General features: G+C 49.6%; 1 protein-coding gene across 1 annotated transcript; it reads right to left on the bottom strand.

Annotated features, from left to right (window-relative positions):
• Window positions 1-11615: 11615 nt before the first annotated feature.
• On the bottom strand, window positions 11616-13892 carry KCNA6 (potassium voltage-gated channel subfamily A member 6). The gene has a single exon (XM_061124063.1). The coding sequence runs from the start codon at window positions 13803-13805 to the stop codon at window positions 12219-12221; it is 1587 nt and encodes a 528-aa protein (XP_060980046.1). The 5' UTR covers window positions 13806-13892; the 3' UTR covers window positions 11616-12218.
• Between the last annotated feature and the right edge of the window lie 12331 nt (window positions 13893-26223).

The following is a 26223-nucleotide window of genomic DNA, read 5'->3' as shown; positions in this document are numbered from 1 at the left end:
CTGAGACTCCACACTCCCAACGCAGGGGGCCTGGGTTCAACCCCTGGTCAGGGAACCAGATCTCACGTGCCTCAACTCAAGACCCTGCATGCTGCAACTGAGGATCCCATTCACCATAACTAAGACTCAGTGCCACCAAGTAAATAATAAATAATTTTTTTTAAAGGATCACTCTGCCCTTCTGAAGCATCAGCTGTGTTCAGTGCTTCTGACCAATGTTAGAAAACTGAAACACAAGTCCAAGAGACCAGACCTATTGTTTTTCAGAAGAAAACAAAAATCCAAGTCTGCATGCGAACGCTTCCAACATTTCTTCTGTTTTATTTTTTCTATTCTTTCCACCTTTACTGAGACGTAACTGTCATGTCCAGTATTTCTTAGTGTCCCATCATCTCTGATTTAGGACATGTGGTCAGAAGTAGCTGTGAAATCTCAGGTGAGGCACTTTGTGATAGATGTTTGGAATTCTGCACATATGTAAAACCATGTACCAGGGCAGTGCAGACGCAGAAAGAAAAAATAAAGAGTAAAGTAAAATACAAAAAAGATCTTCATGACCCAGATAACCACGATGGTGTGATCACTCACCTAGAGCCAGACATCCTGGAATGCAAAGTCAAGTGGGCCTTAGGAAGCATCAGTAAGAACAAAGCTAGTGGAGGTAATGGAATTCCAGTTGAGCTATTTCAAATCCTGAAAGATGATGCTGTGACAGTGCTGCACTCAATATGCCAGAAATTTTGGAAAACTCAGCAGTGGCCACAGGACTGGAAAAGGTCAGTTTTCCTTCCAATCCCTAAGAAAGGCAGTGCCAAAGAATACTCAAACTACTGCACAATTGCACTCATCTCACATGCTAATAAAGTAATGCTTAAAATTCTCCAAGTCAGGCTTCAACAGTACATAAACCATGAACTTCCAGATGTTCAAGCTGGATTTAGAAAAGGCAGAACCAGAGATCAAATTACCAACATTCACTGGATCATCAAAAAAGCAAGAGAGTTCCAAAAAAACATGTACTTCTGCTTTATTGACTACGCCAAAGCCTTTGACTGTGTGGATCACAACTGTGGAAAATTCTTAGAGATGGGAACATCAGACCATCTTACCTGCCTCCTGAGAAATCCGTATGCAGGTTAAGAAGCAACAGAACTGGACATGGAACAATAGACTGGTTCCAAATTGGGAAAGGAGTACATCAAGGCTGTATATTGTCACCCTGCTTATTTAACTTCTATGCAGAGTACATCATGTGAAATCCCAGGCTGGAAGAGGCACAAGCTGGAATCAAGATTGCTGGGAGAAATATCAACAACCTCAGATATGCAGATGACACCATCCTTATGGCAGAAGGCAAAGAACTAAAGAGCTTCATGATGAAAGTGAAAGAGGAGAGTAAAATAGCTGGCTTAAAACTCAACATTCAAAAAACAAAGATCGTGGCATCTGGTCCCATCACTTCATGGCACAACAGATGGGGAAACAATGGAAACAGTGAGAGACTTTATTTTGAGGGGCTCCAAAATCACTGCAGATGGTGACTGAAGCCATGAAATTAAAAGACACTTGCTCTTTGGACGAAAAGCTATGACCAACCTAGACAGCATAGCAGAGACATTACTTTGCCGACAAAGGTCCGTCTAGTTAAAGCTATGGTTTTTCCAGTAGTCACGTATGGATGTGAGTGTTGGACTATAAACAAAGGTGAGTGCCAAAGAATTGATGCTTTTGAACTGTGGTGTTGGAGAAGACTCTTGAGAGTCCCTTGGACTGCAAGGAGATCAAACCAGTCCATCCTAAAGGAAATCAGTCCTGAATATTCATTGCAAGGATTGATGCTGAAGCTGAAACTCCAATCCTTTGGCCACCTGATGCAAAGGATTGACTCATTGGAAAAGACCTTGATGCTGGGAAAGACTGAGGGCAGGAGGAGAATGGAGTGACAGAGGATGAGATAGTTGGATGGCACCACCAACTCGATGGACATGAATTAGAGCAAGCTCCAGGAATTGGTGATGGACAGGGAAGCCTGGCGTACTGCAGTCCATGAGGTTGCAAAGAGTCAGACACACAGCGACTGAACTGAACTGGAAGTAAAATAAAAAGTGTGTACGTGGGGAGCCCAGGTTCTCATTCACTCCCAGACTTCAGACCGGGACTTCCTGGTAGTTCAGTGGTTAAGATTTCACCTTCCAGTGCAGCAGGGTGTGTGTTCAATCCCTGGTCGGGGAACTAAGATCTCATATGCCATGAAGGCAAAATACCAAAACATAGAACAGAAGCAATATTATAACAAATTCAGCAAAGACTTTAAAAATGGTCTACATCCAAAAAAAAAATCTTTTAAAAAGCAAAATAAAACAGAAAACAAACACCCTTCCAGATGAGTAGAGGGCAACTGCCTGAGGTCTGGGGGTGAACGAGAACCTGGGCTCACCACACAAAAATGTATGTAGCTCCTGAAAAGCCTGACACATCCCCTACAGCAGACAGCAAACCTCACAGGCAACACGATTTTTCCCAAGCACACCAGACTTTTCTCTCTTCCCAGGGATGCCAAATTGCCTTAAAGCAGCCGATGAGTGTCTGTCTGATTTATGACTCAGCTACCACGGCCTCTGGAAACTTCACTCTGTCTGACTCTGGTCCTGTGATTCTTGTTGTTTGCTCAGTCACTAAGCCATGTCTGACCCTTTGTGACCCCATGGACTGCAGCACACCAGGCTTCTCTGTCCTTCACTATCTGAGTTTGCTCAAACTCATGTCTGTTGAATGGGTGACGCCATTCAATCATCTCATCCTCTGTCACTCCCTTCTCCTCCTGCCCTCAGTCTTTCCCAGCATCAGGGTCTTTTCCACCGAGTTGGCTCTTCCCATCAGGTGGCCAAAGTATTGGAGCTTCAGCTTCAGCATCAGTCCTTCCATTGAATATTCAGGGTTGATCTCCATTAGGATTGGCTGCTTTGATCACCTTCCTGTCCAAAGGACTCTCAAGAGTCTTCTCCAGCACTACAGTTCAAAAGCAACAATTCTTTGGTGCTCAGCCTTCTTTATGGTCCGATTCTCACATCCGTACATGACTACTGGAAAAACCATGGCTTTGACTATGAGGACCTTTGTTGGCAAGGTGATATCTCTGCTCTTTAATACACTGTCTAGGTTTGTCACAGGTTTTCTTCCAAGGAGCAAGCATCTTTTAATTTCTATACATTAAATCATGTCTTACACACAATTTATTTAAAGAGATTCTGCAATGAATCCTTTAGGAAAAGAGCCTTCTAGCTTAAAAGTTGCTATCCTGAGTCTATTTTTTATGCCGTATTTCGTTTCAATGTTGGTTTCAGAGAACGAAACTGCAGTCAACTGGGACGCCCTTTCTTTGAGGTGCAGGTGGCTGGTCACTGAGGGTGGCTGATCAGTGTCACTGAAGCCCCCTCGGCTGCCTGGCAGAGCGGGGAGCCAGGCTCTCCTGAGAGTGTGTGGCCTGGGAAATGCTTTCGCTTGCAACCTTGCAACCACCAGGTGGGGTGAGTGGAATTCGCTTATTTTGCAGATGGTAAATGGAAGCATGGAGAGATTTAAACAAGGTGCAGCCGACAGATGATTCAGACCTACGTTCTCTGACTGAAAGCAAGCAAGCCAGGAAGTTCTGAATGCAGGATGGGGAGGGCAGTCCCATTTCCTGCCTGCGGCCAAGTCCCCCACGGGACACTGCGGGGGCCTCAGGAATGAGCTACGGATGTGTACAGCTGTCGGCCCCGAACGGAGACCCCCGAGCCAGCAGCTGTCCTCAGTCACAGTGGAAGCAGCCCAAAAACCAAAGCAGTTGAGGGAGCAGCTTCTTTTGACGCCAGGGTCTCCTGTACCCGCTGAAAGGAGGAGGTTGCTCAGACACTCCATAGTGTCCGACTCTTTGTGACCCGCATGGACTGTGACCCGCCAGGCTCCTCTGTCCATGGGATTCTCCAGACAAGAATACTGGCGTGGGAAGCCCTGCCCTTCTCCAGGGGATCTCCCCAACCCAGGGATCAAACCCATGTCTCCTGCATCTCCAGCACTGGCAGGCAGATTCTTTACCACTAGCACCACCTGGGAAGCCTCTGAAAGGAGGAAAAAAGAGTGGGGAAACAACCAGGGAATGTCAGCAGGTACCCCGCTGCAAAGGGGAAAGGACACGGTGGGACAAAAAAGGACGCTGAGGGTGAGGACCAGGGAAGTGGGATTTTGAAAGCCAGTAGAACCGTAGACGAAAACTCTGAGCCAGGGTCCAGCTTATGGGTTCTGTCCCGAGGGTCACCTGTGAGACCCTGCATTTGTCCCAAAGAAGAGGATTCAAAGGAAGTGTGCAAGGAAGGCTCTAGAAGAGAGCCACCCAGGCTGCTAATGCACGAGGGGAGGAGAACAGTGATGGGGTGAGGAAAGACCCTCTAGAAGGATGCATGAGCAGTTCTGTTCCTTCGGAGCCCCAGAAGGAAAAGAGCAGAGGAAGCCTGTGGATTTTCAGGCAAAAAGACAAACTGGCAAGTAACTAAAAGCCTATCGGGGACTTCCCTGGTGGTCCAGTGGTTAAGAATCTGCCTTGCAATGCAGGGGACTCAGTTTCAATCCCTGGTCAGAGAACTGGGATCCTGCAAACTGCACAGTGAGGCCAAAAATTTTTTTAAAAAAAACAAAACTTAGGACTTCCCTGGTGATCCAGTGGTTAAGACTTCGTGCTTGCAATGCAGGAGGAGCAGGTTTGATCCCTGGTTGGGGAACTAGGGATGCTTGGAGACATGGCCAAACAAAAAGCTATGTGCACATTCAGGAACCACAATTCATTCTCTCTTCTTGCTGAATATCCATTGGACTTTTCCTGGGTTCTGCTCATCACGTCTCCCCTGAGGGCAGTGGACCACTCGGTAGCCAGGTGCCCTTGAACTTGCCCACTGAACCTCAACTGTCTTCTCTGCCAAAGAGAAAAACAATGCCTAGCATTCCCATTGCATTTGGTTGTTGAGGGATAACAGCATTGATGATATCAACCTCTGTGTTGTGCTTGCTTACACCACACTGTGTACATGGTATTACTTGGTGTTATATAAACAAGGTGCTCACATTAACTCATCTAATCCTTGAAACAGCCCTGTGAGATTGGCCCCATTATGCCCCCATTTCATAGAGAAGGAAACTGAGGCACAGAAGGTTCCAGAACTTGGTTTACATCACCCAGCCGGTGAGCAGCAGAGGTGGGATCTGAACCCAGACAACTGGCTCCAGAGTCCAGGCTCCTAACCTCTGTTATAAGACATGATGTCTGAAGGCACTGAACTGAGATGCTTTCTTAAATGAAAGATTCCATTCTCACTCCTGTTAGGACCACTCCCATGGGGCAGGATGGATTCCCAGATGGGGGTGCCACCCCAGCTTCAGACCCACCACCCCACTGGCCGGGTGCCAGCCTCCTGGAGGAGCAGGAAGGCACGGCCCTGGTCCCTCCCAGCTGCAGGACTGTCTTCCTATATTTTTTTTCCAAAGCAAAATGTCTGCTGCCAAGAGCGGGGTTTGTCTGTCTCCTGGAGACAGCGGTTGTCAAGTCCTGGGAGCAAGCAAGCATGTCAAAAATAGCAGTGCCGTAGACAGCTCGGCTGCAGGCTCCTTGGAGATGTTGGTTTCGCTCTCGCCAAAGAGACAGAGTCTGTCTGCATTCCCTGCACCTGTGATGAAGGCCACTTAAGGCTCCAAGACGTTTTCTAGGGCTGGGCAAAGAGTGTTTGCCGGGCGCGTGACAGAGGAAAGGAAAACCCTCTCCATAGCAACAAGGATGAGGTCAGAGCTATGCTCAAAAAAAAAAAAAAAAAAAAGGTCATAGATAAACCATGATGAAAAAGAATATGAAAAAGGATGTCTATATATGTATAACCGAATCACTTTGCTGTACAGTAGAAATTAACACATTGTAAATCAACTATACTTCAATAAAATATTTTTTTTTTAATTGTCATAAATTCCACCAGGGCTAGGCCCCCGACGGCTAATGCTGATGGCCAAGGTGAGATCAGTATGGATAGCCAAGGTGAGGTACCAGTGTTGAAGTGTCTGCCTCTTTTTCTTTCTTGTTCTGAAAGCAGTCACTCATTCTGGAAAACCTTTCCAAGGTGCTCACTGATAGGTTTTCATCTCCTTCTTAGGGACGAGCACCAGAATAACTCACAAGGACCTACTTATAGCACAGGGAACTCTGCTCAATACTCCATAATGACCTATATGGGAAAAGAATCTTAAAAAATGAATAGATATGCATAGAGGCATAGCTGAATCACTTTGCTATACACCTGAAATTAACGCAACATTGTAAATCAAGTAGTCTCCAATAAAAAGGTTTTTTTTTTTAATATATGGAACAAAGAGGTGGCGAGAACTCTCTAGGAGTTGAGAGCAAAGGGAGGGTAAAGAAATGACCGTCTCCAGCCCCACAGGGACCTCAGGCCCAGATCAGGAAAGCAGTTCATCACGAGACATGATAACACAGGAACTAGGGGCCCATCTGTCTTCATTCCCAATAGCTTGCATCTAGAGGCTCTCTCTCGGGAGAAGCCCCAAGCTCCAGCCCGATTCTGCCCCAAGAGAGCCTCGCACCCCAGGGCAGCCCGGCGTCAAGTGGGAGTGAGAGAGGAAATCCTTCAGTTTAAAGAATGGGTTTCTTTTCCTTCCCTAAGTGACCCTGACAAGCTAGAATTAAACCAAACTTTGCTTCCCCGGGCAATAACTCACAGTCAGAACCAATCAGAGCTGGCCCGGCAGGTTCCAGCCAGATTGTCCCGGGAGGACTGCGTTCCTTGGAAATCTATCTTGGCATTTATGGAAAGACGCCGGGGGACAAAACATTGCCAAAAGCATGGGCTCAGCCAGCCTAGAGAAGGCATGACAAATAGCAGGACTGGAAGGTCTCACGTAAGGAAAAGCCCCGAGGGCGGGGAGGGGAAGGAAGGGATCAGTGAGGGGAAGGCAAGTGAGAGCAGAGAGCAAGGCCATCTGGTGAGCACTCCCAGAGGAGGACCAGCTAAGGGGAGACCCTCACCCCTGCTTCTCCTGTTTTCTGAATGCGCCATAACCTGCGACACCCAATCAGCGGCTGGAGGGTGGGGAGCGGACCAGGAGAATAACACCTTGGCTCCATTGTAATTTCTCAAGGAACTCTGAGTTTCCAGGGAAACAGAGATGAGGTGGGATTTTCTGCATTTGTTTGTGAGGTTTCGCCAGCAAAGTATAAACCCCTTAGCTTTGGGCGGGCGGGGGGCGGGGGGCGGGGGTGGTGGGCAAGCTCATTGTCTTTGTGGTGTCACGAGTCATCTCCAACATGCTTATCCTAGTTCAGGACAAGCTGACCAGGCTCCGCCTGGACCAGAAATGGCCTAGCCTGTCTTCAGAGCCAAAAGATAGGGGCATGTCAATCCCACAATGGTCTCATTGTCAAAATTCAAAACAAAACAAATGGTTCCTAGCACTGGACGGGAGCAGCATGAAAGCTCTAAAGTGTCCCCATGTGGCAGAGAAAAAAACTGTCATTCCTTCTTGAATATGCAATCTGGTCCATCTTTAGAGAGGCTTAACTTCTAGATTTATAAAACCAAACCATCTCCCAGACAAGACATGAAACTCTGAGGTTATTAGCCTCATGTCACTTAAAAAAAAAAAAAAAAAAACAATTCAGTGACTTTTGTGAGTTAACTTATCAAGTACAACTGTCACTGTAATCCTCTTTTAGAAAATGTCCACTACCCTCATTGGAAAAGACCCTGATGCTGGGAAAGACTGAAGGCAGAAGGAGAAGGGGGCAGCAGAGGATGAGATGGTTGGATGGCATCACTGACTCCATGGGCATGAGTTTGAGCAAATTCCGGGAGACAGTGAAGGACAGGGAGGCCTGGCGTGCTGCAGTTCATGGGGCTGCAAAGGGTCAGACACAACTGAGCAACTGAACAACAACCCTCCAAAAACCTAATATCCTGATACATGTGGGACTCAGTCTACATTACCTCCAGCAAAGAGGTGCACAAAGAAAAAGCCTCCCTACAGAACGGTTGGTGAATCTTAAGCCATCTTTCTAAAGAGAGTCGTCCCCTGCACTTCACACCACTGGGATTTATGAACTCTGCTTTTGTTCTGCTTTCAGGATATGAGAGAGACAGCTCTGAGAACCTTCAAGTGAATTCAGGGCATTCAGAAGGCCAGCCTCTTGAATTAAGGCTTTTTCTAGGTTAATACCACTCTATGGCTTCCTTCTACATCCTCTTTTCTGTGTTTATTTCACTCTATCTATAGTGCATTGTCTGGAACTCTTCTGCAAGCTTCTCAAGGTTGGGGACCCGAAGTGAGCAGAGTCCAGTGCTACACAAGCAAAATATTTATCTGAAATATATGAGGTTCTCTTTCTTCTCTCCAACCCGCCTTCTCTATTTTCTCCTTGCAGATTCAGGAAATAACATCAGAGATGTTTTCTAAACCCACAGCAATCTCATGTTGCTCCAGAAACTCAGGACTCCGCCCCCAGAGGTGAGCACGCTAGGACAGGATGCTGTACTGGCAGGAAAAAGGAGAGTCCTCCAGCTGGAGGACAACCTTCTGAGCACACACCCTAGGTCACAGCCATCTTCAAATCCAAAGAGTGAGCCCAACTGAAATGCCCCAAGGTGCTCCCAGCCCCCGAGAAAGAGAGAGAAAGATGCACAAAGAAGGAAGAAGAGGTTCAAATGGCAGATGAGGGAAAACCAGGAAGGTGAGAAGAAAGAAAGGCAGAGCAAGTGAGACTGCAGGGAAGAAAGAAGGAGGCAAATGCAGAGGGGAAAGGGGGGTGATTTAGAAGGGGGAGTGAAGGGAGATAGTGTGCAAGCAGAAACAGGAGAGTAATATAGATGGAGACAGAAACACACGGAAAGAGAGCGAGGGAGGAAGCTGCTGAGCAGACAGTCAAAGGCTTCATTCTCCCCAAATGCATGCTCTCCCGCCCCCTCTCTGCCCCTCCCCACTCCTGTTCTCATTTGACCTGAAAGACTGAGCCAGAACGAAATTCCCCAGCAGCAGAACCTACCTCGGGTGCAAAGACGGCCAGCTGTCCCCTTCTCTCCTGGGGCTTCTCAGGCAGGAGGAATCCCCCCACATCTCAGTCGAGCCTGACAGATCCAGGAAGACCTCTGGGAGCTCCTGCCGGCCCAAGTCAGGTGTAACAACAACCTGAACTCCTCTGCTGACAGCTGTGAAATCGCCACCCCAGCTGTCATGGCGACACGGGGCACAGATTCCCTCGGTGCTCAGGGAACGAAATCCACATCAAGAGGCTCAGGGTCAAAGGGGGTCACTTGGCGAAATCCATCAGAGGAAGTAGGTCAGGTCACAGCCTCCCAGTTTGTCTTGGATGTCTTTAAGAAGAACCATGTATGAGGTCCCTCCCAGGAGCTAGACATTTCCTTGGGAAGAAGTAGCATCATCTCTCTGTCTTAGAGCTGGGAGGGGCCGACGTGAATGCTCCGTGGTGCTATTATGGACTAAAACTAGTAGCAGCTGCCTCTTGAGAAGCTAGTCCCCTCCAAGGCCATTTCAAAAGAGAGAATATGGTCTAACTGGCAGTTGCCTAGCATTCAAGTTTCTGAAGACTCGGGAGTGAGATGAGATGGCTCCAGTAATGGGGTGGGGAAACCAGGAAGAAAGGCCCAGATAGGAAGCTTTGGGAACCTGCTTCCCCCTCGTTTTCCAAAGGCCACACATCCCTGTCCCAGCCCTGCCAGCCCCTAAACAACATTATGTGAGAGGCGTCCGCATTTCAGAAGCTGGGAATACGTCGTCTCTCATTCTCCCTGGCTGCCCAAATCAGAAGATAGAACAGTCTGGAAGGTTGCTAAGGCAACCAGAATCCCCAGAGAGCCCAGCTCTTCATAAACCCTTTCCACTCGGGCATGCTCTGACTTGAAATGGTGAGGATGATGAAAACACACACACACCCATTCTGAGAAGGATACATCCGTGTTTCAACATTCACTCTCGACGTGAGCATCCCTTTTGCCTCTGGGTGGGCCTTCTCTTCCCCCCCCTCTCCCCCTGGACTGTCAGGAGTAATATTCCAGAACAGATGTAGAAACCTGGCACTTCATAGCCTCAGAGCAGGTATCTGAATCATGAGCACTTTATATTGCATTTCAGATTTGGAGAAGTCAAGCTCCCAATCAAGATGGTGGTGCCTGGCCCTAAAAGGACGCCACTGAATCGCTCCAAAGAGCATCTTCCCTGCTAAAGGGGAAGAAGTAAAGAATGAGGCCCAGTTCAAGAGGCGAGGGAGGGATTTAAAAAGCTAAGGACCCAGAATGGCCTGGACGTGGGCTTTGGACCCAAAGCGGGAACCCTGGGAGGAGGCTTTGCCTATGGGAGAGGGGGAAGCAGGGTAATGAACTAGAAATCATTATGGAAGTTCACGCATTTGCATAGCATCACCCACAGGATCCCAGCTGAGTTCCTGGGCCATTCCCCACAAAGTGGGGGGTGGGGGGACAGACCTCAATGTTCCCATCAAACAGGTGGGGACACTGAGGCACAAAGAGGAACTGCGGCCTCCAAGTTACCCTGTAAAGTGCGGCAACATCCAGACACAGTGTCTCTCAAGAAAACCCTCAAGAGGCTGTACCTTGTAAGTTGGCTCTTAGAGAAAAGCTTTAAAAAAAAAAAAAAAATCTCATCAAGGAGTCTTAAAGCCTAGATTATAAAACTAAAAACATGTTAACAGTCCTTTCGGTTTCTGAACTGCACCCAGGAGAGCTCAGAACAGGTCATCACAGTTTATCAAGGCAGCAAATGAATGGCAGTGCAAAGAGGAGGAAGAGGGGACGTGGGCAGGTGGCACAGGAAAAGCAGCTCAGTTCACGATGGAAGAAGATGGCTCAGACCAGGTAGGGGCACCTCCGGGCATCTCCCTGGTGACAGCCAGCGGCTGTGGCTCCAGGGCTAGAGCAGGAGGATGTTTACCTGACTCAGCAAAAAAAAAAAAAAAAACCACCCTCTACCAGTGAGGCTGTCGGCAAAAGAACAATGCTTCTTCCTTACTCGAAACCGCCTATCTCATTGCCCGCAAAATGCAAACAGAAACCCACGCTAGCATCCAATGTGTGCTTTTACCTGGCGGCAGATTTAAGCTGGAGTCTGCGTTAGCAAGCCTTCAGCTGCAAACCTAAGTCAGATTCCCAGAAAGAAGGATGGAGGGCTAGAGAGGGCTGGGGGAAGTGAGGGAGAGGAATTTGCTGTCAGCAACAAGACTCCTCCACCGCTCCGAGATGGCACTAAGGGACACCGCTTCCCTAAGAAGCGGTCAGGCCAGGTGCTTGGTTCCGTTCGGCCACTTCTCGCAGCTCCGTGGTTCCCCTTTGTCAGTTCCTCCGCACAGGAAGGCACCTGAACAGACAGAGTATTTGGCTCTGAGAAGGAGGAGCCTTCCTGGAAACCAGAGAGAGTCAGGGGAATCAGAGTTGAGAGAGCTAAGTGGAGACCAGAGACTAGCATCTACCGTGCCAGGTCACGCTAGAAGAATCCATTGGCCCTTTAGGTCCAGGACTGACCTCTCACGTCCTCCAAATGGCCAAGTGGCATCGTAGTTTCTCTAATTGCATCCAAGGTTAGAGACAGATAACATATGTCCAGGCTGTGCAACTGAAGACTCTCCTAAGGCTTCTCTGCAGAATGACCAGCCGACCTTACAGGGCACTGGAGGAAAACATCAGGATGAGTACTGTTTCTGCCCACCAGCTTCGGCTAGTTAGCACGTGGCCAGAAGCTACGACGGGAGGGTGCATGCCCCAAAGCCAAGGATGCTAAGGAGAAACAAGACCCTGGTATGCCTGGTTTCCAGCCTGTTGACGTCACTCTTCCTAGAGACATCACAAGTCCCAAACGTGAAAAATCAGAGTCTCGAGGGAAGGTCAGATGGAAATCTCGTCCACGTGACATAAGATGGGCACGAATGGGTGGCACCATTAGAATTTCAAAAATGTCACTTAGATGGAGAAACCTGGGATGTTGCAGGGGTCAAGTAACAAGGCTGACAGTCCAGGTGTGTGGTCCTGGCGCCAACCACTGGGTGTGAGGAAGACAGTCAGGAGGTCACCTGGAGCTGGGATGCAAGTAGTGGAGGATGAGAAGGGTCCCTAAGGAAGGGTGTGTTCGGTGTCTTCCTTCCATGCAGGTGCTGCCTGCATCTGTCAAACCTCAGTGAGCATCCTTTTCTCTGCATACCCTCGATGTGGAGTGGGAAGGTAGCTGGGTCTCCGCTCCCGAGCGGCCTCCGAGAATTCAGGCTTGCCAAGTCCACTGTCGGCTGCCTTCAGGTCCGGGGCAGGCTGCCCACAAGTGACGTGGGTATACTGGCCTTGCTCCTCCTGCTCCGTCTCTCGGTGGTAGAAGTAGTTGAAGTTGGAGACGATGACGGGCACGGGCAGGGCGATGGTGAGAACCCCGGCGATGGCACACAGCGAGCCCACAATCTTGCCCCCCACCGTCATGGGGTACATGTCCCCATAACCTACGGTGGTCATGGTGACCACCGCCCACCAGAAGGCATCCGGGATACTGGGAAAGAGCGAATCATCATCATCGGCCTCCGCGAAGTAGACGGCGCTGGAGAAGAGGATGACCCCGATGAAGAGGAAGAAGATGAGCAGGCCCAGCTCCCGCATGGAGGCCTGCAGCGTCTTGCCCAGGATCTGCAGCCCCTTGGAGTGGCGGGACAGCTTGAAGATGCGGAACACGCGGACCAGGCGGATCACTCTGAGGATGGCCAGGGACATGGCCTGCTGCCCGTTCTGGCCGCCCCCGCCACTGGCCGGCTGCTGCTCCTGCTGCTGCACCAACTCGGTGCCCAGGGTGATGAAGTAGGGGAAGATGGCCACCAGGTCGATGATGTTCATGATGTTCCGGAAGAAGGCTGCCTTGCTGGGGCAGGCAGAGAAACGTACCAGTAGCTCGAAGGTGAACCAGACGATGCACAGCGTCTCCACCAGAAAGAAGGGGTCCGTGAAGAAGGAGCCCCCGAGAGTACTTAATGAGGATGAGCCCCCTGCCACCATTCCCCCGGGGGCGATGCCAGGATGGAAGGTATAGGAGTCACCTTCATCCTCCTCTTCCTCCTGACTGCCCCTGGACACTGGGGAGACACCGCCACCGTTGCTTCCGCCTCGACCGTCTGCACGGAACTGGGGCAGCGTTTCCAGGCAGAAGATGACGATGGAGATGAGGATGACCAGGACTGAGACGATGGCGATGCCCCGGGCGGGCCCCGAGCTCTCCGGGTACTCGAAGAGCAGCCACACCTGGCGCTGGAAGGGCTGGGAGGGCAGCGGCTTCTCGTCCACGCCACCCTCGGGCAGGCAGCCCTCGTCCTCGCGGAAGGCAGCCAGGGCCTCGTCCCCCAGCTGGTAGAAGCGGATCTCCTCCAGGAAGATGTCCAGCGGCACGTTGACCGGCCGGCGCAGCCGGCCCCCCGACTGGTAGTAGTAGAGGATGGCGTCGAAGCTGGGCCGGTTGCGGTCAAAGAAGTACTCGTTCCTCAGCGGGTCGAAGAAGCGGACGCGGCGGCCGGGGTCCCCCAGGAGCGTGTCCGGGAACAGCGACAGGGTGCGCAGCTGCGTCTCGAAGCGCAGCCCCGAGATGTTGATGACCAGCCGCTCGCTACTACAGCAGCCGCCGCCACCGCCGCCGGCCTCCGGGAAGTCTCCCGCATCCTGTTGCTCGCCCTCCGGCCCGCGGACCTCCCCCGGCGCCGCCAGCGTCAGGGATTTCTCCGATCGCATGTCCCCTCAGCGCTGCGCTCCCCGCCGCTAGGACGGCGCCCACGACACGACCACCACCCGGGCGCCGCGGCGCCTCCCAGCTCTCGGCGGCGCCCTCTTTGCAGGGTGGGGCTCGCGGTCCGAGCCGGCGGCGGGTCCCTGAGTCCCGAAGCCCTGGTCTCTGCCGGGCTAGGTCTGAGGAGGTGACCGGGGCGCGAAGGGTTCGGCCCCGCGCCTCCAGCTATCCGCGCCGGATGCCAGATGGAGCTTGGAATACCTGGAACCGCAGCCTGGCGCGTGTGCAGCTGGACGCCCGAAAAAGACGCGTGGCTTGGCCCCTCTCGCCCCGCCCCAGACTGGGCTCCGAGACGCGGGGGTCCGCCCTGGGTGTCAGCACGTCCCAGCTCCCGCGGCTCCAGACCCCCGGCCGCCGTCGGCACCCGTGCCCCAGATGCGCCTCCCTCCGACTCGGCCAAGACGCCCGGCGGGGCTCGGCCTCCGCCCAACGGCCACCGCGCGTTCCTCTGGCCAAGGTCGCCGTTCCCGCCGCCACGGCCGCCACCGCCTCCCTCCGAGCCGCGCCGCCGGCCTGCGAGAGGGGCCCTGGGGCCGCCCCGGGGGCCGGGGCGCGCGGACCCACCTCCCCAGCGCTCAAGCCTTCGCTGCAGCCGCCGCAGCTGCAGCGGCTCGGCTCTCCGCTCTGCCCTTCCTTCCCAACACACTCTCTCCAAGTGACGTGGCAGGCCCCGCCTGCTGCCCCCTCCCACCCCACTCCCGCATGACACCCCTCGCCCGGCCAGGGGCTGCGCGAGCCCGGGCGCGGCGCGCAGAAGCACCCTAGCCTCTGCGGCAGTCTTTCCCGCGCTCTCCTGGCACGCCTCTCCCTTAAGCGCGTCCGCATCCGCCGCCCTCTGAACAGGCGCTTACCCCCCTGCCACACCCCCCCCGCAACCGCTTCTCCCCTTTCGGTTTGCGGAGTTGACCTGCGCAGTGCATTTCATCAATAAGAAAACACCCCGCCCCGCCACCCGGCACAGAGGTCCGTGCCTCCACTCACCCCGAAACTGAATGACAAAAAAAAAAAAAAAAATCAAATCATCTTTTCTCCTTCTGAATTTACAAAGATCCATTTGCCAGTTTCTCCAATCTCCACTTACAAAATAAAGGAAGCACGTTTTGATGTCCAGAGAGCTCCTATTTAAACTGTACTTGAGTGTCACTCCCCAGAGAATCCCATGGGTCTTTTTGCAGACCTAGGAGGGCGGGTGAGGCTGCCCTTCTTCTAGGATTGCAAAGTGAGAGCCCAGAGAAGGGTGGGAGGTCGCCTGTTGCCTTTCCCAGCAGAGGTTTTCCAAGGGAGCTTGGGCAGCAGTCCCAGGGAAAAAAGAACCAGAAGATGGTGGCATCTCACAGGTAGCATAATCTAAGGAAGTATTATACACCTTGGAATTCATAAGCTCCCAGCCTCCCTGGGAACAAATCTGGAGTGTCTGAGAAGGGCATGATTAAACTAATGGCTGTGCTTCCTCGCCACCTAATATGTGCCAACCACCTTCTGGGTGCCGCACATGCACCATCTCATTCACTCCCCCACGATCTTCTGAGAAAGATGGCCTCTGCTCCTAGGCAATATTACAAGGAAGACCCACCTGGCAGTATTTGGGGAGGGACCAGATTTGGTTGTAGGGAGTCTCCAGGAGGGAGGAGGTAAGAATGGTTTTCCACCCATTTCGGCCAGAGACCATCACTAGATCAGATAGGTTAGGGTCCGATCGTTTCACACTGCCTACCTACCCAGTACAGTTGATGCTGGCTTCTCATTGCCTCAGTTTCCCCTTTTGGGGGTGGCTATGGACAAACATAAGTTGGCTGACAACCAGAACAAGAAGGTGTTCTTAGAGCACTGGTACGAGTTCATGGACGATCATGATGGGAAGGATACAGAGAGCTACTCCCAAACCACAAGACCTCGTGTGAGAGTTCTTTGCATAAAGCGCGGTGTTGTAAAACCACAGTGGTCCGTTCCCAGCAGGGTTCTGGGAAGGAAGGTGAGTTGGGAACCAAGTGGGCTGGATGTGTAGGGCAGAGGTCAAGTGCTGAGACAGTAGGAGACAGATGGCCGCACCACCGCGTTTTCATTCTCTAGTCTGGTCCCTCACCATGTCTTCTAGGTGGTCGTTTCCATTTCATTCCTGGTCGTTGCTGCTCCCTTCTCCCAACTTGCCTGTTTCAGTGAACGTCAAAAGTGCAAGTGTATCATCCAGTCAGTATCTTTCTTTTTCACAAGCTATTGTCATCAATCAATTTAAACTTTGCACTAGTAGGTTGCTCCATTCAATTTTTTTTTTCTTTCAAGAAAGAAGAGGAAGCCTACAAGTATAACCCAGAAAGTATTGGAGTTTCTTGGTTTGTCTTTACCCCTGTCCAATTATCTGTAATTCTTTACTGAGTGGTAAACTGACTTACTCATGATTCCTTTTATTTTTGGTGAGCGGTTTTTTACCATGAAATAGTCATGGGCATGCTTGTTTTCATCACTGCTGTTTTTATGTACGAGGTTGTCCACTAGGTCAGTCACTCTTCCAAGCAAACCTTGGAGAAACGTGGGGAGGAGCCTGAATTCTGTCTAAGATGGTGATGGGAACAGCCCTTTGAGTGTCGCCTGGGTTAAGGCTGCCAAGCTACAGTCAGAGAGAAGCTCCATAGTTGCCTTGACATGGGGCATAAGGCTCTGCCCCAAGAGAGGTCTCATTGGGCACAGAAGGGTTCCCCCCAAGGGAAAACCCATTAGCAAGTTCGTGAATCAGAGTTCTGTTTTTAGTTCTTGTGTGAAAGAGACTCATTTCTTAGCCACAGAAAAGCCCTTTTCTCTAGATCATTCCTCTCAAGCAGATATTAAGGGGTGAGTAAAATCACACCTTTAGACGTGCCAGTTCCCACGTGAAGGAAGACAAGAGGAATAACCCCATCCTCAGACTGCAATGCCACCTCCAGTGACAAGTGAACATTTCTCCAGAATTCACGGAGCCCCAGTTTCATGACAGCATAGGCTTTCCTAATTCTATCTAAAGCCAGACGCTTTCACTGATGGTCACTATCATTCATTTATTTAATAAGCTTGCACTGAGAAGTTATTGGATGCCCATCATGTGCCAGGTGCTGGGGTTTTAGGAGTAACCTGGACAGACCATCTGCTTTTATTTCTTGCAATAAATATATGACATTCTAGATAGAAAATTTTCACAGTAAACAATAAAGAAGATATTTACTTATTGTACTGAAGGCTCTGAAGAAAATAAACTGGATGCTGAGTTAGGCACGAACCTGGGAATTCTGCTTTGAAGCATCAGGTGGTTGGGAAAGTTCCTTCTGAAGAGGTACTAATTTAACTGAGAATTCAAAGAGAATGAGCCAGACTTGCTACAAGCAGGGAAGATCATTCTGGGCAGACAAGTTCCAAAGCCGTGAGCTAGACAGGTCATGGGTATGGGTGTGTGTGTGTGTGTGTGTGTGTGTGTGTGTGCGCACGCGCGTGCACTTGTGTGTGCGTGTGTGTACAAGCATGTGCACTTGTCATTACCCCAGCAGTGGGATCTTCATGGTTTTCCTCTGGGGAGACTTAGCCTTGCTTCTCTGAGTAATCTCTGTGAATGGTCCTTTCCACTGCCCTTTCAGCCACAGACCTCCATGGAAAGAAAGAGTTGTAAGGGGTCAGCTTCCTCAGTTCCTACCTGTCTACAGGTGTGTATACACATACCCTCCCTAAGAAGAATCACCTCTCTCTCTAGCTTTTCACCGTAGATTGTTGAGGGCAGGAATAATAAGTCTAACACCGTGTCCCATGACCATTTCCCTCCCTCTGGGCTTTCCCTGGGACCAAAGTGACAAGTAGAAGGACAAACGCAAATACATCTTTTAGATAAGGATCGTTTATAATTAGCTGCTTAGCTGGAGTTTTTGACGATGATGGTGATGATATCAGCTACAGACTGGTGAAGTAGATAATGATGCTCCAGAATCCACCAGAGAAAAATCTAACAGTTTTCAGTTGAGTGAAGCTATATATTGGAAAAGGAATGCATTAGACATCTGAGTCGTGCAAATCAACAGCCCTAGGAGATGACTAACCCTGCCAAGAAATAAATCTATAAAGAGCATTTTATCATTCAGGGAGGATCCCAAGAGCACTTGTTAGTTCTGCAAGTTTGCAGCCTGCTTCTTCATCCCATTTTCCTACTGTGGCATCATCAGTGATATTTTCCAAATGTCTCCAACTTTCTCCATTTCAGGAAGGTGGGGAATTGTACACTCTACCTCACTTATGGTTCGACCAGGCCAGTAGTTCTAACCAATGAGCTGTAAGCAGAAGTGATGTGTGTCATTTCTGAACCAAAATATTTAATTAAAGCCTCCAGAACTTTCTCTATCATAGCCACAATGGTCAGCATCATCCATGATGGTGACTGCTCTGGCAGAGTGAGATGAGTCCCAGAGTGAAGTGACCTGGGACAGGGCCCCCAGACAAAGCAACAAGGGATGAGGCATAAGTAAGAAAAAATCTTTTGTTCTAATTTTCTGATATCTGGGGATGGACTTGTTTCCATGGCCTAATTTAGTCTACCCACACTGACTCACTGTAATACCCAGAATTGAGAAGCTACTATAACCAAAACCTAAAATTTATTACCTGGTACATTACCTGGAAAATCCCATGGACAGAGGAGCCTGGTAGGTTGCAGTCCATGGGGTCTTGAAGGGTCAGACACAACTGAGCAACTTCACTTTCACTTTTCACTTTCATGCATTGGAGAAGGAAATGGCAACCCACTCCAGTGTTCTTGCCTGGAGAATCCCAGGTACAGGGGAGCCTGGTGGGCGGCCATCTATGGGGTCGCACAGAGTTGGACACGACTGAAGTGACTTAGCAGCAGCAGCAGCATGTGGTTCAGACAGTAAAGAAATTGTCTGCAATCCAGGAGACCCAGGTTTGATCCCTGGGTCAGGAAGATCCCCTGGAGAACAGAATGACTATCCACTCCAGTATTCTTGCATGGAGGATCCCATGGACATAGGAGTCCAGTGGGCTATAATCCATGGTATCACAAAGAACTGGACACAACTGAACAACTACGACAATAACAATCAGGGGCCAAGTTATGGGTAATAAAGACATTTTATTGGAGGCTGTTATGGGCCATTCATGTTATGAGTGGCAAAATATTTGAAAAATTGTTTCTGGTGATAACTTAGAAGGCAGATAATGTACCTAAAAACTCGTACATCTGTGAAGAAGTTGGAAACCAGATGGTTAGTATCACATGGTGGCAACTATTGGCAGCAGAGAGGAGATGGACAAGAGAGAATCCAGAAACATGGGGATTTTCAGGGTTGGCAGAGGCAACTGCTTGTCAATCAGAAATAAATAAAAGTTAAAAGACTTCTGTGCCAGAAGGGCTGACTAGGATTCAGGCTTGCTTCATGGAACAAGTCAAGCATAGGACAATTATGCCCCTTGCTAATACCTCTGAAGAAAATAAGGTATTTTACAGAAGCCTAATTAAAGTTGTAGCTTTCAAAAAATAAGTATTTGCATTAGACAAATTGACTTGTGGGGGTAGAGGGGAGAAGTTAGAGGGTATAAGCTCCCACTGAAAATGAATAGTCTTGGGACTTCCCTGCTGGTCCAATGGTTAACACTTTGCCTTCCAATGCAGAGGATGCAGGTTCGATCCCTGATCGGGGAGCAAAGATCTCATATGCCCCATGGCCAAGAAACCAGGACATAAACAACATAAGCAATATTGTAACAAACTCAATAAAGACTTAAGTTTTTTTAATTGTTAAAAAAAAAAAAGAAAACTAATAGGCTCAAATTATCCACTGTTAGGTTGATCTCAAGAAGAACTGTGGATATGGTTATTGGCTGCAGGATGTATGGCTATATTTCCAGAGAGCTGCCTGGACAGATAGGAGAAAATCTAAGATGATTTACACCAGTCGCGCCACCAAGGGAAGTGACATCTGGACTAACCCATGCAGGACTATTCAAGACTTGCAACAACCTTTTTTTTAAATTATATGCATTTATTTTTATTGCTTGATGTGCAACAATCTTTAGGGTCCTAAATCTTTATGGTCAAGAAGCAGGCAGAGAAAGCTGCTCTGTCTCCAAGGAGCATATCACTTGCAACACCCATCTCAGGTAGGACCAAGGAAGATGACAGAGAAGAGGCGGGGAGAAGCCGGGGGACAAAGAACAGTAACCTGGGAATCCCTCCCAAGCAGCCACACGAGGACCTCATTCTGCGAAGAGGTGTTCAGAACCGTCACGACCACAGTCCAGGGAAGGCTGCGTTGATTCCATCTCTCCCCTTTCTGAATGGGAATATTTATTAAGGTTGTGTGTGTGTGTGTGTGTGTGTGTTAGTCACTCAGTCATGTCCGACTCCTTGTAACCCCCTTGACTATAGCTCGCCAGGCTCCTCTGACCGTAGGATTCCCCTGATAAAATACTGGAGTGGGTTGCCATTTCCTTCTCCAGGGGATCTTCCCGACCCAGGGAATCGAACCCAAGTCTCCTGCACTACAGGCAGATTCTTTACCATCTGAGCCACCAGGGAAGCCCCAAATCAACCTTTGTCTGTTGTGCCATAGACAAGGGAAAGATAATCTATCTTTTTGTTTCCCTGAGGTTTTGAACTAGGAGGAGCCACATCTATAACTGATTTCAAGACCAGAACATGTCCCTTTTCTAAATGCACTTATTTTTAATTGGAGGATAATTGCTTTACAATATTGTGTTGGTCTCTGCCACACATCAACATGAATCAGACATAGGTAAACATATGTCCCCTCCCTATTGAGCCTCCCTCCCACCTCCCACCCCATCTACCACCCCTCTAGGTTGTCACAGGGCACCCACTTCCAGCACCCTGCATCAGGCAGCAAATTCCCACTGGCTATCTATTTTACATATGGTAATGTATATAGTTTATGCTTCTCTCTCAATTTGTCCCTCTTTCTCCTTCCCCCGCTGTGTTCACACATCTGTTCTCTATGTCTGCATCTCCATTGCTGCCCTGAAAATAGGTTCAGCAGTATCATCTTTCTAGATTTCATATATATGTGCTAATATCAAACATGTCCCTTTGAACACAAAGACTACTGCCCATCACTGGAGGTCCTATACTTTGAGCTTGATATCTGGACTGGATAGGACTTTTGGGTTGTCTCTCTTAGAGAGTACGTGTATTTTGCCTGTGATGGTCAAACATTTTCGATCAGAAGTGCAGACAGTGGTAGCCATTGCTGCTGTTTACCAAATATTTCCATCTTCCTACCTTCTGGGTACGTGGTAGGATTGTGTCCTTCCTGGTCCATGTTCGGCGGAGTGGGGTCACGTGGCTAGTCCCAACCGATTTGCTGTGACTTGTGTCCCATCTATGGCATCACTGACTCAATGATCTCCGGGAGTAAACTCCGGGAGTTGGTGATGGACAGGGAGGCCTGGCATGCTGCAGTCCATGGGGTCGCAGAGTCGGACACGACTGAGCAACTGAACTGAGTGTGTCCTATCTGGCCTGCAGCACTGTAATACCCTGAGTCTTCTCCTCTGCCATAACAATCCTGAGTGCTTGAGAAGGTGGCCGTTTCATCAACCTGGGCCCCAAGAATGCCAATGAAGTATGCATAGTCTGAGAAATAAATAATCCTTCAATGGAACCCACTGAGAGGTATGGGATGTTTATTACTACAGCTTAACCTAGCCTCTCCTGACTAATTCAGCTACTTGTTTTCCTGCTTGGAAATACATACAACAGACATCATTTTTATTTTTTGACTGTGCTGGGTCTTCATTGCTATGCAGGCTTTTCTCTAGCCATGGTTCACCGGCTTCTCACCATGGTGGTGTCTCTTGTTGCAAAGCAGGGGATCTAGGGCAAGCAGACTTCAGTAGTTGTGGCTCATGGGCTTAGTAGTTCTGTTTCCTGAGCTCCAGAGCACAGGCTTAATAGTTGGAGCATCTGGGCTCAGTTGTTCCATGGAATGTGAAATTTTCTTGGACCAGGGACCAAACCTATGTCCCCTGCACTGGCAGGTGGATTCTTCACCACTGAGCCACCAGGGAAGCTCAACAGAGATCATTAATGTTCTATTTTCTATGGCCACAGGGAAAAAAAATTGAACATCAATCATGAAATTCATTTCAAAAGCTTAATTTTGGCCAACTCTTTTGTTCTTGGTGTTCTTGTTGTTAGTTATTTCTTCCTCCACCATATCGTCCTGCAGAGGGGATGCTCAGAAAAGACGGAGAAAACGTTTCCCTGTTTCTTCCTCTACTGGAGTGAAGTGCAAGTTCATGAAAAGATGGATCTGGAAGCTTTGACACAGTTAAAGGAGTTGTTTCTCTAGTTGATTTTGCTAACTGGTGTAAAAAGTTCTTTTCATTCTGATGACAAATGAAAGGATTTTTATAATTCAGGGTGGTGAAACAGCAGGTTTGTGATGGGAGCTTAAGGCAAAGGAAGTTCTACTGCTTTGCATCAAAACAGAAGTAAAATGCGTTTTGATTGTCTTCCCAGGGTCAGGAACTTGCAGGAAACTAAAAAAGAACAATTGGGACTTCTCTGTCAGTCTAGTGGTTAGAATTTGGCACTTTCATTGCCCAGGGCGTGGGTTTGTTCCTTGGTTGAGGAACTAAGATCCCACAAGCTATGCAACACCACCACCAAAAAAAAAAATTAAAGGAAGAAGGAAAGAAAGAGAATAAAATAAAGAAAATAAAAAGAAAGAAATTAGAGAAGGCTGCCTATCAAGGAGGACAGGTCCCCAGAACAGAGTGGGGAGGCAAGATCACAAAGACCTTGAGAGGTAGCCTGTCAGATGCAGAAACTGAAACAGAGATGTCTGGTGTGCACTTTTAGCTTCTGGACTTGGTTTCCCCTTGGATAATGACAGAGCTGCTTTGGAGAAAGAGATGGAGGAAGTTAGGGAGGACTCCACAGAAAGAGGAGACCCCACCTGAATCCACCACTCCCCTCTCTCTCTTTCAGATACAAATAGACACATGGGAGCTGTAAGGGCAGGCCAGACAGCTGGTGCCCGGTTCCTTCCAAAGCATATATGCTTCCTACCCCCAAGTGTAAGGAGGTATGGGTGTGAGAGCTGGACCATAAAGAAGGCTGAGCACCAAAGAGCGCCAAAGCACTGATGCTTTCAGATTGTGCTGGAAAAGACTCTTGAGCATCCCTTGGACTGCAAGGAGATCAAACCAGTCAATCCTAAAGGAAATCAACTCTAAATATTCACTGGAAGGACTGATGCTGAAGCTGCAGCTCCAGTACTTTGGCCACCTGATGCAAAGAGCTGACTCATTGGAAAAGACCTTGATGCCGGGAAAGATTGAGGGCAGGAGGAGAAGGGAGTGGCAGAGGATGAGATGGTTGGATGGCACCTCCGATGCAATGGACATGAATTTGAGCAAACTCTGGGAGATGGTAAAGGACAGGGAAGCCTGGCGTGCTGCAGTCCATGGGGTCACAAAAAGTTGGATGAGGCTTAGTGACTGAACAACAACAAAGCCCCCAAGCACCCTGCAGGCAGAGAGCCACGGTCCCTTGCCCAGTGAGTCTAAGTTGGATGTGGTTGGGCCTCCAAGGTGCTGCTTCCTTTCCTGAGGAGCTAAGAGTTTGATTTTCATGTTCTGGCTAGTCCGCTTTCCCAAGGGAATGAAATAGCTGGGGCTGAATAATGCAACACTCCCGGTCCACCGATGGTAGCCTCTCTCTTTTTTTAACTACAGCCTCTAATTCACTCCCAGGAACAAATTATATTTGATGGCCTTTTACTAAATTATTCATCCCTCCTCCCACTGCTCTCGGTGGTTCAGGAAGCCTGGAGATGGCCTGGGATAGGGAGGACCTCATTTCCACCCAGATACAGTTCCCAGAGGCAGCCAGGCTCTGACCACAGTGGGGGCAGGATGCTGGCTGCCAGGCTGGGAGCAGGGAATCCAGAATCCCGCTCCATAGAGCTGGTCTTCCAGGAATACCTGAAGGTTGGGGGCCTTGGGGGCCTCGGAGGCCGTACAGGAGAAGAGTGAAGGGGAGTCATGCTGCTCTCCTGGTTTCCCCACATTTCGTGAATTTCTTCTGAAGACCTGGAAGCCTCGCCAAGCAGCCTTCACACACGTCCCTCTTCCTCCACACCCTCTTTTCTAAAATGTACGTGTTGTTCCCACCCAGGCCCGAGGCCAGGACACCAGCAAGGGGGTCAGAGTCCAGAGAAGGGGCGGCGGTGGAGGGGTGTCGGAGGGAATTTAGGGGAGAAAAGTGTGATGGCTGCTTTCTCTCCATGTACGTTTCCCATCCAATGATCAGGGGACACTTGTTCATAATATCATGAATAAGGCCCTCACTTGCTCACAGTTCTTTACAGTTGGCAAAGAACAGTCATGTTCAGAGGCTTGAGCCCTGAAGTCGAAGTTGGGGAGCTTGACTTCCAGATCTGGGGTGTCCATGTTCAGCCCACATCATTGCACTTTCCCGGGCCTGTTTCCTCGCTTGCACAGTGAGGGGTTTATACGACAGGTCTTTGGGGTCTAAGGTAAATTCTAATCCTGGTTCTACAACCCTCACTCTCTGTCTTGTGAGCTCCTAATCATAGGCTGTTACCATTTCAGAGGGTCTCTGGACATGTGTTCACTGTAGGTAGAAAGAACTCCATTTTCTTCTAAAACAACAGCATCGGTAGAGAGCAGTTTCCCAATGCAGGTCACATCGTGATCCCTGGCAACACCCAACAGGTCCTTCCCTTAGTTTGGGGAGAGGTGGACTCTAGGCACCCCTCCCGGCTGGTCCAGGACCTGTTTCTTGGAGGTGGTGCCCAGGAGGATGTGTATCACCAGCTGCAGTGCACAGAGGCAGCGAGAGAGAAGGCAGACACCCCCAACACCCGGAGGCCACTTCCCCCCATCTTCCCAAGCAAGCCTGGACCCCTCCACATGGGGACATGCTCATGGGGACAAGATGAAGGATCTGACACTAGCGGCAAATTACAGTAGAGGACATTTCCTAACTGACTTGTCATCTCGAGATCTCAAAGTACCCTGTGTCTCTCAGTTATTTCCAGAACCTGTTCATGTGAAAAGACTAGATTAGTTAGTGTGCACATTTTCAATTATATGAGACAGAGTATGGTAAGAATGTGTGAGTCCTGGACTCCTCAAGCTGGATTAGCTGTCAAACAGAACTCTCCACCTAGTCCAGGGTGACCTGAGCAGTGTTTCTGTGTGTGGAGGGGACAAGTGGCTCCTTGAGAAGGCTGTCACCATGCTCACTTGTCTTGTCATCACTCGGAGTCTTGGTCACACACACCGGTAACCCAAGAGGCAGTCATCCATCTATTCAACAAATAATCATTGAGCGTCTCCTGTATACCAGTACTGTGTTAGATGCTGGGTTGAGAGTGTTGTATGAAATAGCCATAAGCGTGACCCTAACCCTCAGGACAATCTACCCACCTGGGGAGGGGGAAGTATATACATACAGGTGTACAGAGGGGCTTCCCAGGTGGCTCAGTGGGTAAATGAGGAGCAATGCAGCAGGCGCAGGAGTCATCAGTTTGATTCCTGGATCAGGAAGATCCCCTGGAGGAGGGCATGGCAACGCACTCCAGTATTCTTGCCTGGAGAATCCCATGGACAAAGGAGCCTGGCATGCTATAGTCCTGGAATGCAAAGAGTTGGGCATGACTTAGCAACTGAGCACGCATGCATGTACCGACATAGGCATACAGACACAGGTGCACACACACACATTTACAGGGACCGAGAGGCTCCTCAAGCAGCCCTAGCTGTTTCGGGACTCGGTAAGTCACATCATCCCAGCTGAGACCCCAGACACCACAGGAGATACAGAACATCCCCACTCTGACTTGTCTGTATTCCTGAGCCCCAGAATCATGAGCTCTAATGACAGCAAATCAATATTTGAAGACACGAGGTGTCAGCTGCCTGGTCATGCAGACAGAGATAACTGAACCCCTCAGAGAAGCCACGTAACCTGCAGAGAGTTGTTCAGCTATTAGGTTTTACAGCGGAGGTTCCAACCCAGCTGAGTTGTGACAATTGACTGTCTCCTGGGGAGTGAGGGTGGGGGTAGAGTCCAGGGGAGCCCAGAACTTTCCTCAAAGTGGGACTAGCCCTCTGCACTTTCTCTTCACACACACACTCACACACACGCATGCACACAAACACATACACATGCACACAAAAACATGTGCGCGCACACACTTGCGCACACATGCACGTGCGTGCATATGCATGCACACACACATTCACACACACATGGACTCACTCACCCCTAGGCATCACATTTCACCATCTCATCATCAGAAGGGAGTCCATGCAGGAAAAGCACCGGCAGAAAGCCCCTCCTTT

This window comes from Dama dama, chromosome 22 (genome assembly GCF_033118175.1).
Source record: "Dama dama isolate Ldn47 chromosome 22, ASM3311817v1, whole genome shotgun sequence".
In the NCBI taxonomy this organism is placed as follows: domain Eukaryota; kingdom Metazoa; phylum Chordata; class Mammalia; order Artiodactyla; family Cervidae; genus Dama; species Dama dama.
The sequence above is the reverse complement of the archived record's forward strand: the minus strand, read 5'-3'. Positions and strand labels throughout refer to the sequence as shown.

Coding starts and splice junctions, on each gene's coding strand:
- KCNA6 (XM_061124063.1), bottom strand. CDS start 13,805: ATGCGATCGGAGAAATCCCTGACGCTGGCGGCGCCGGGGGAGGTCCGC.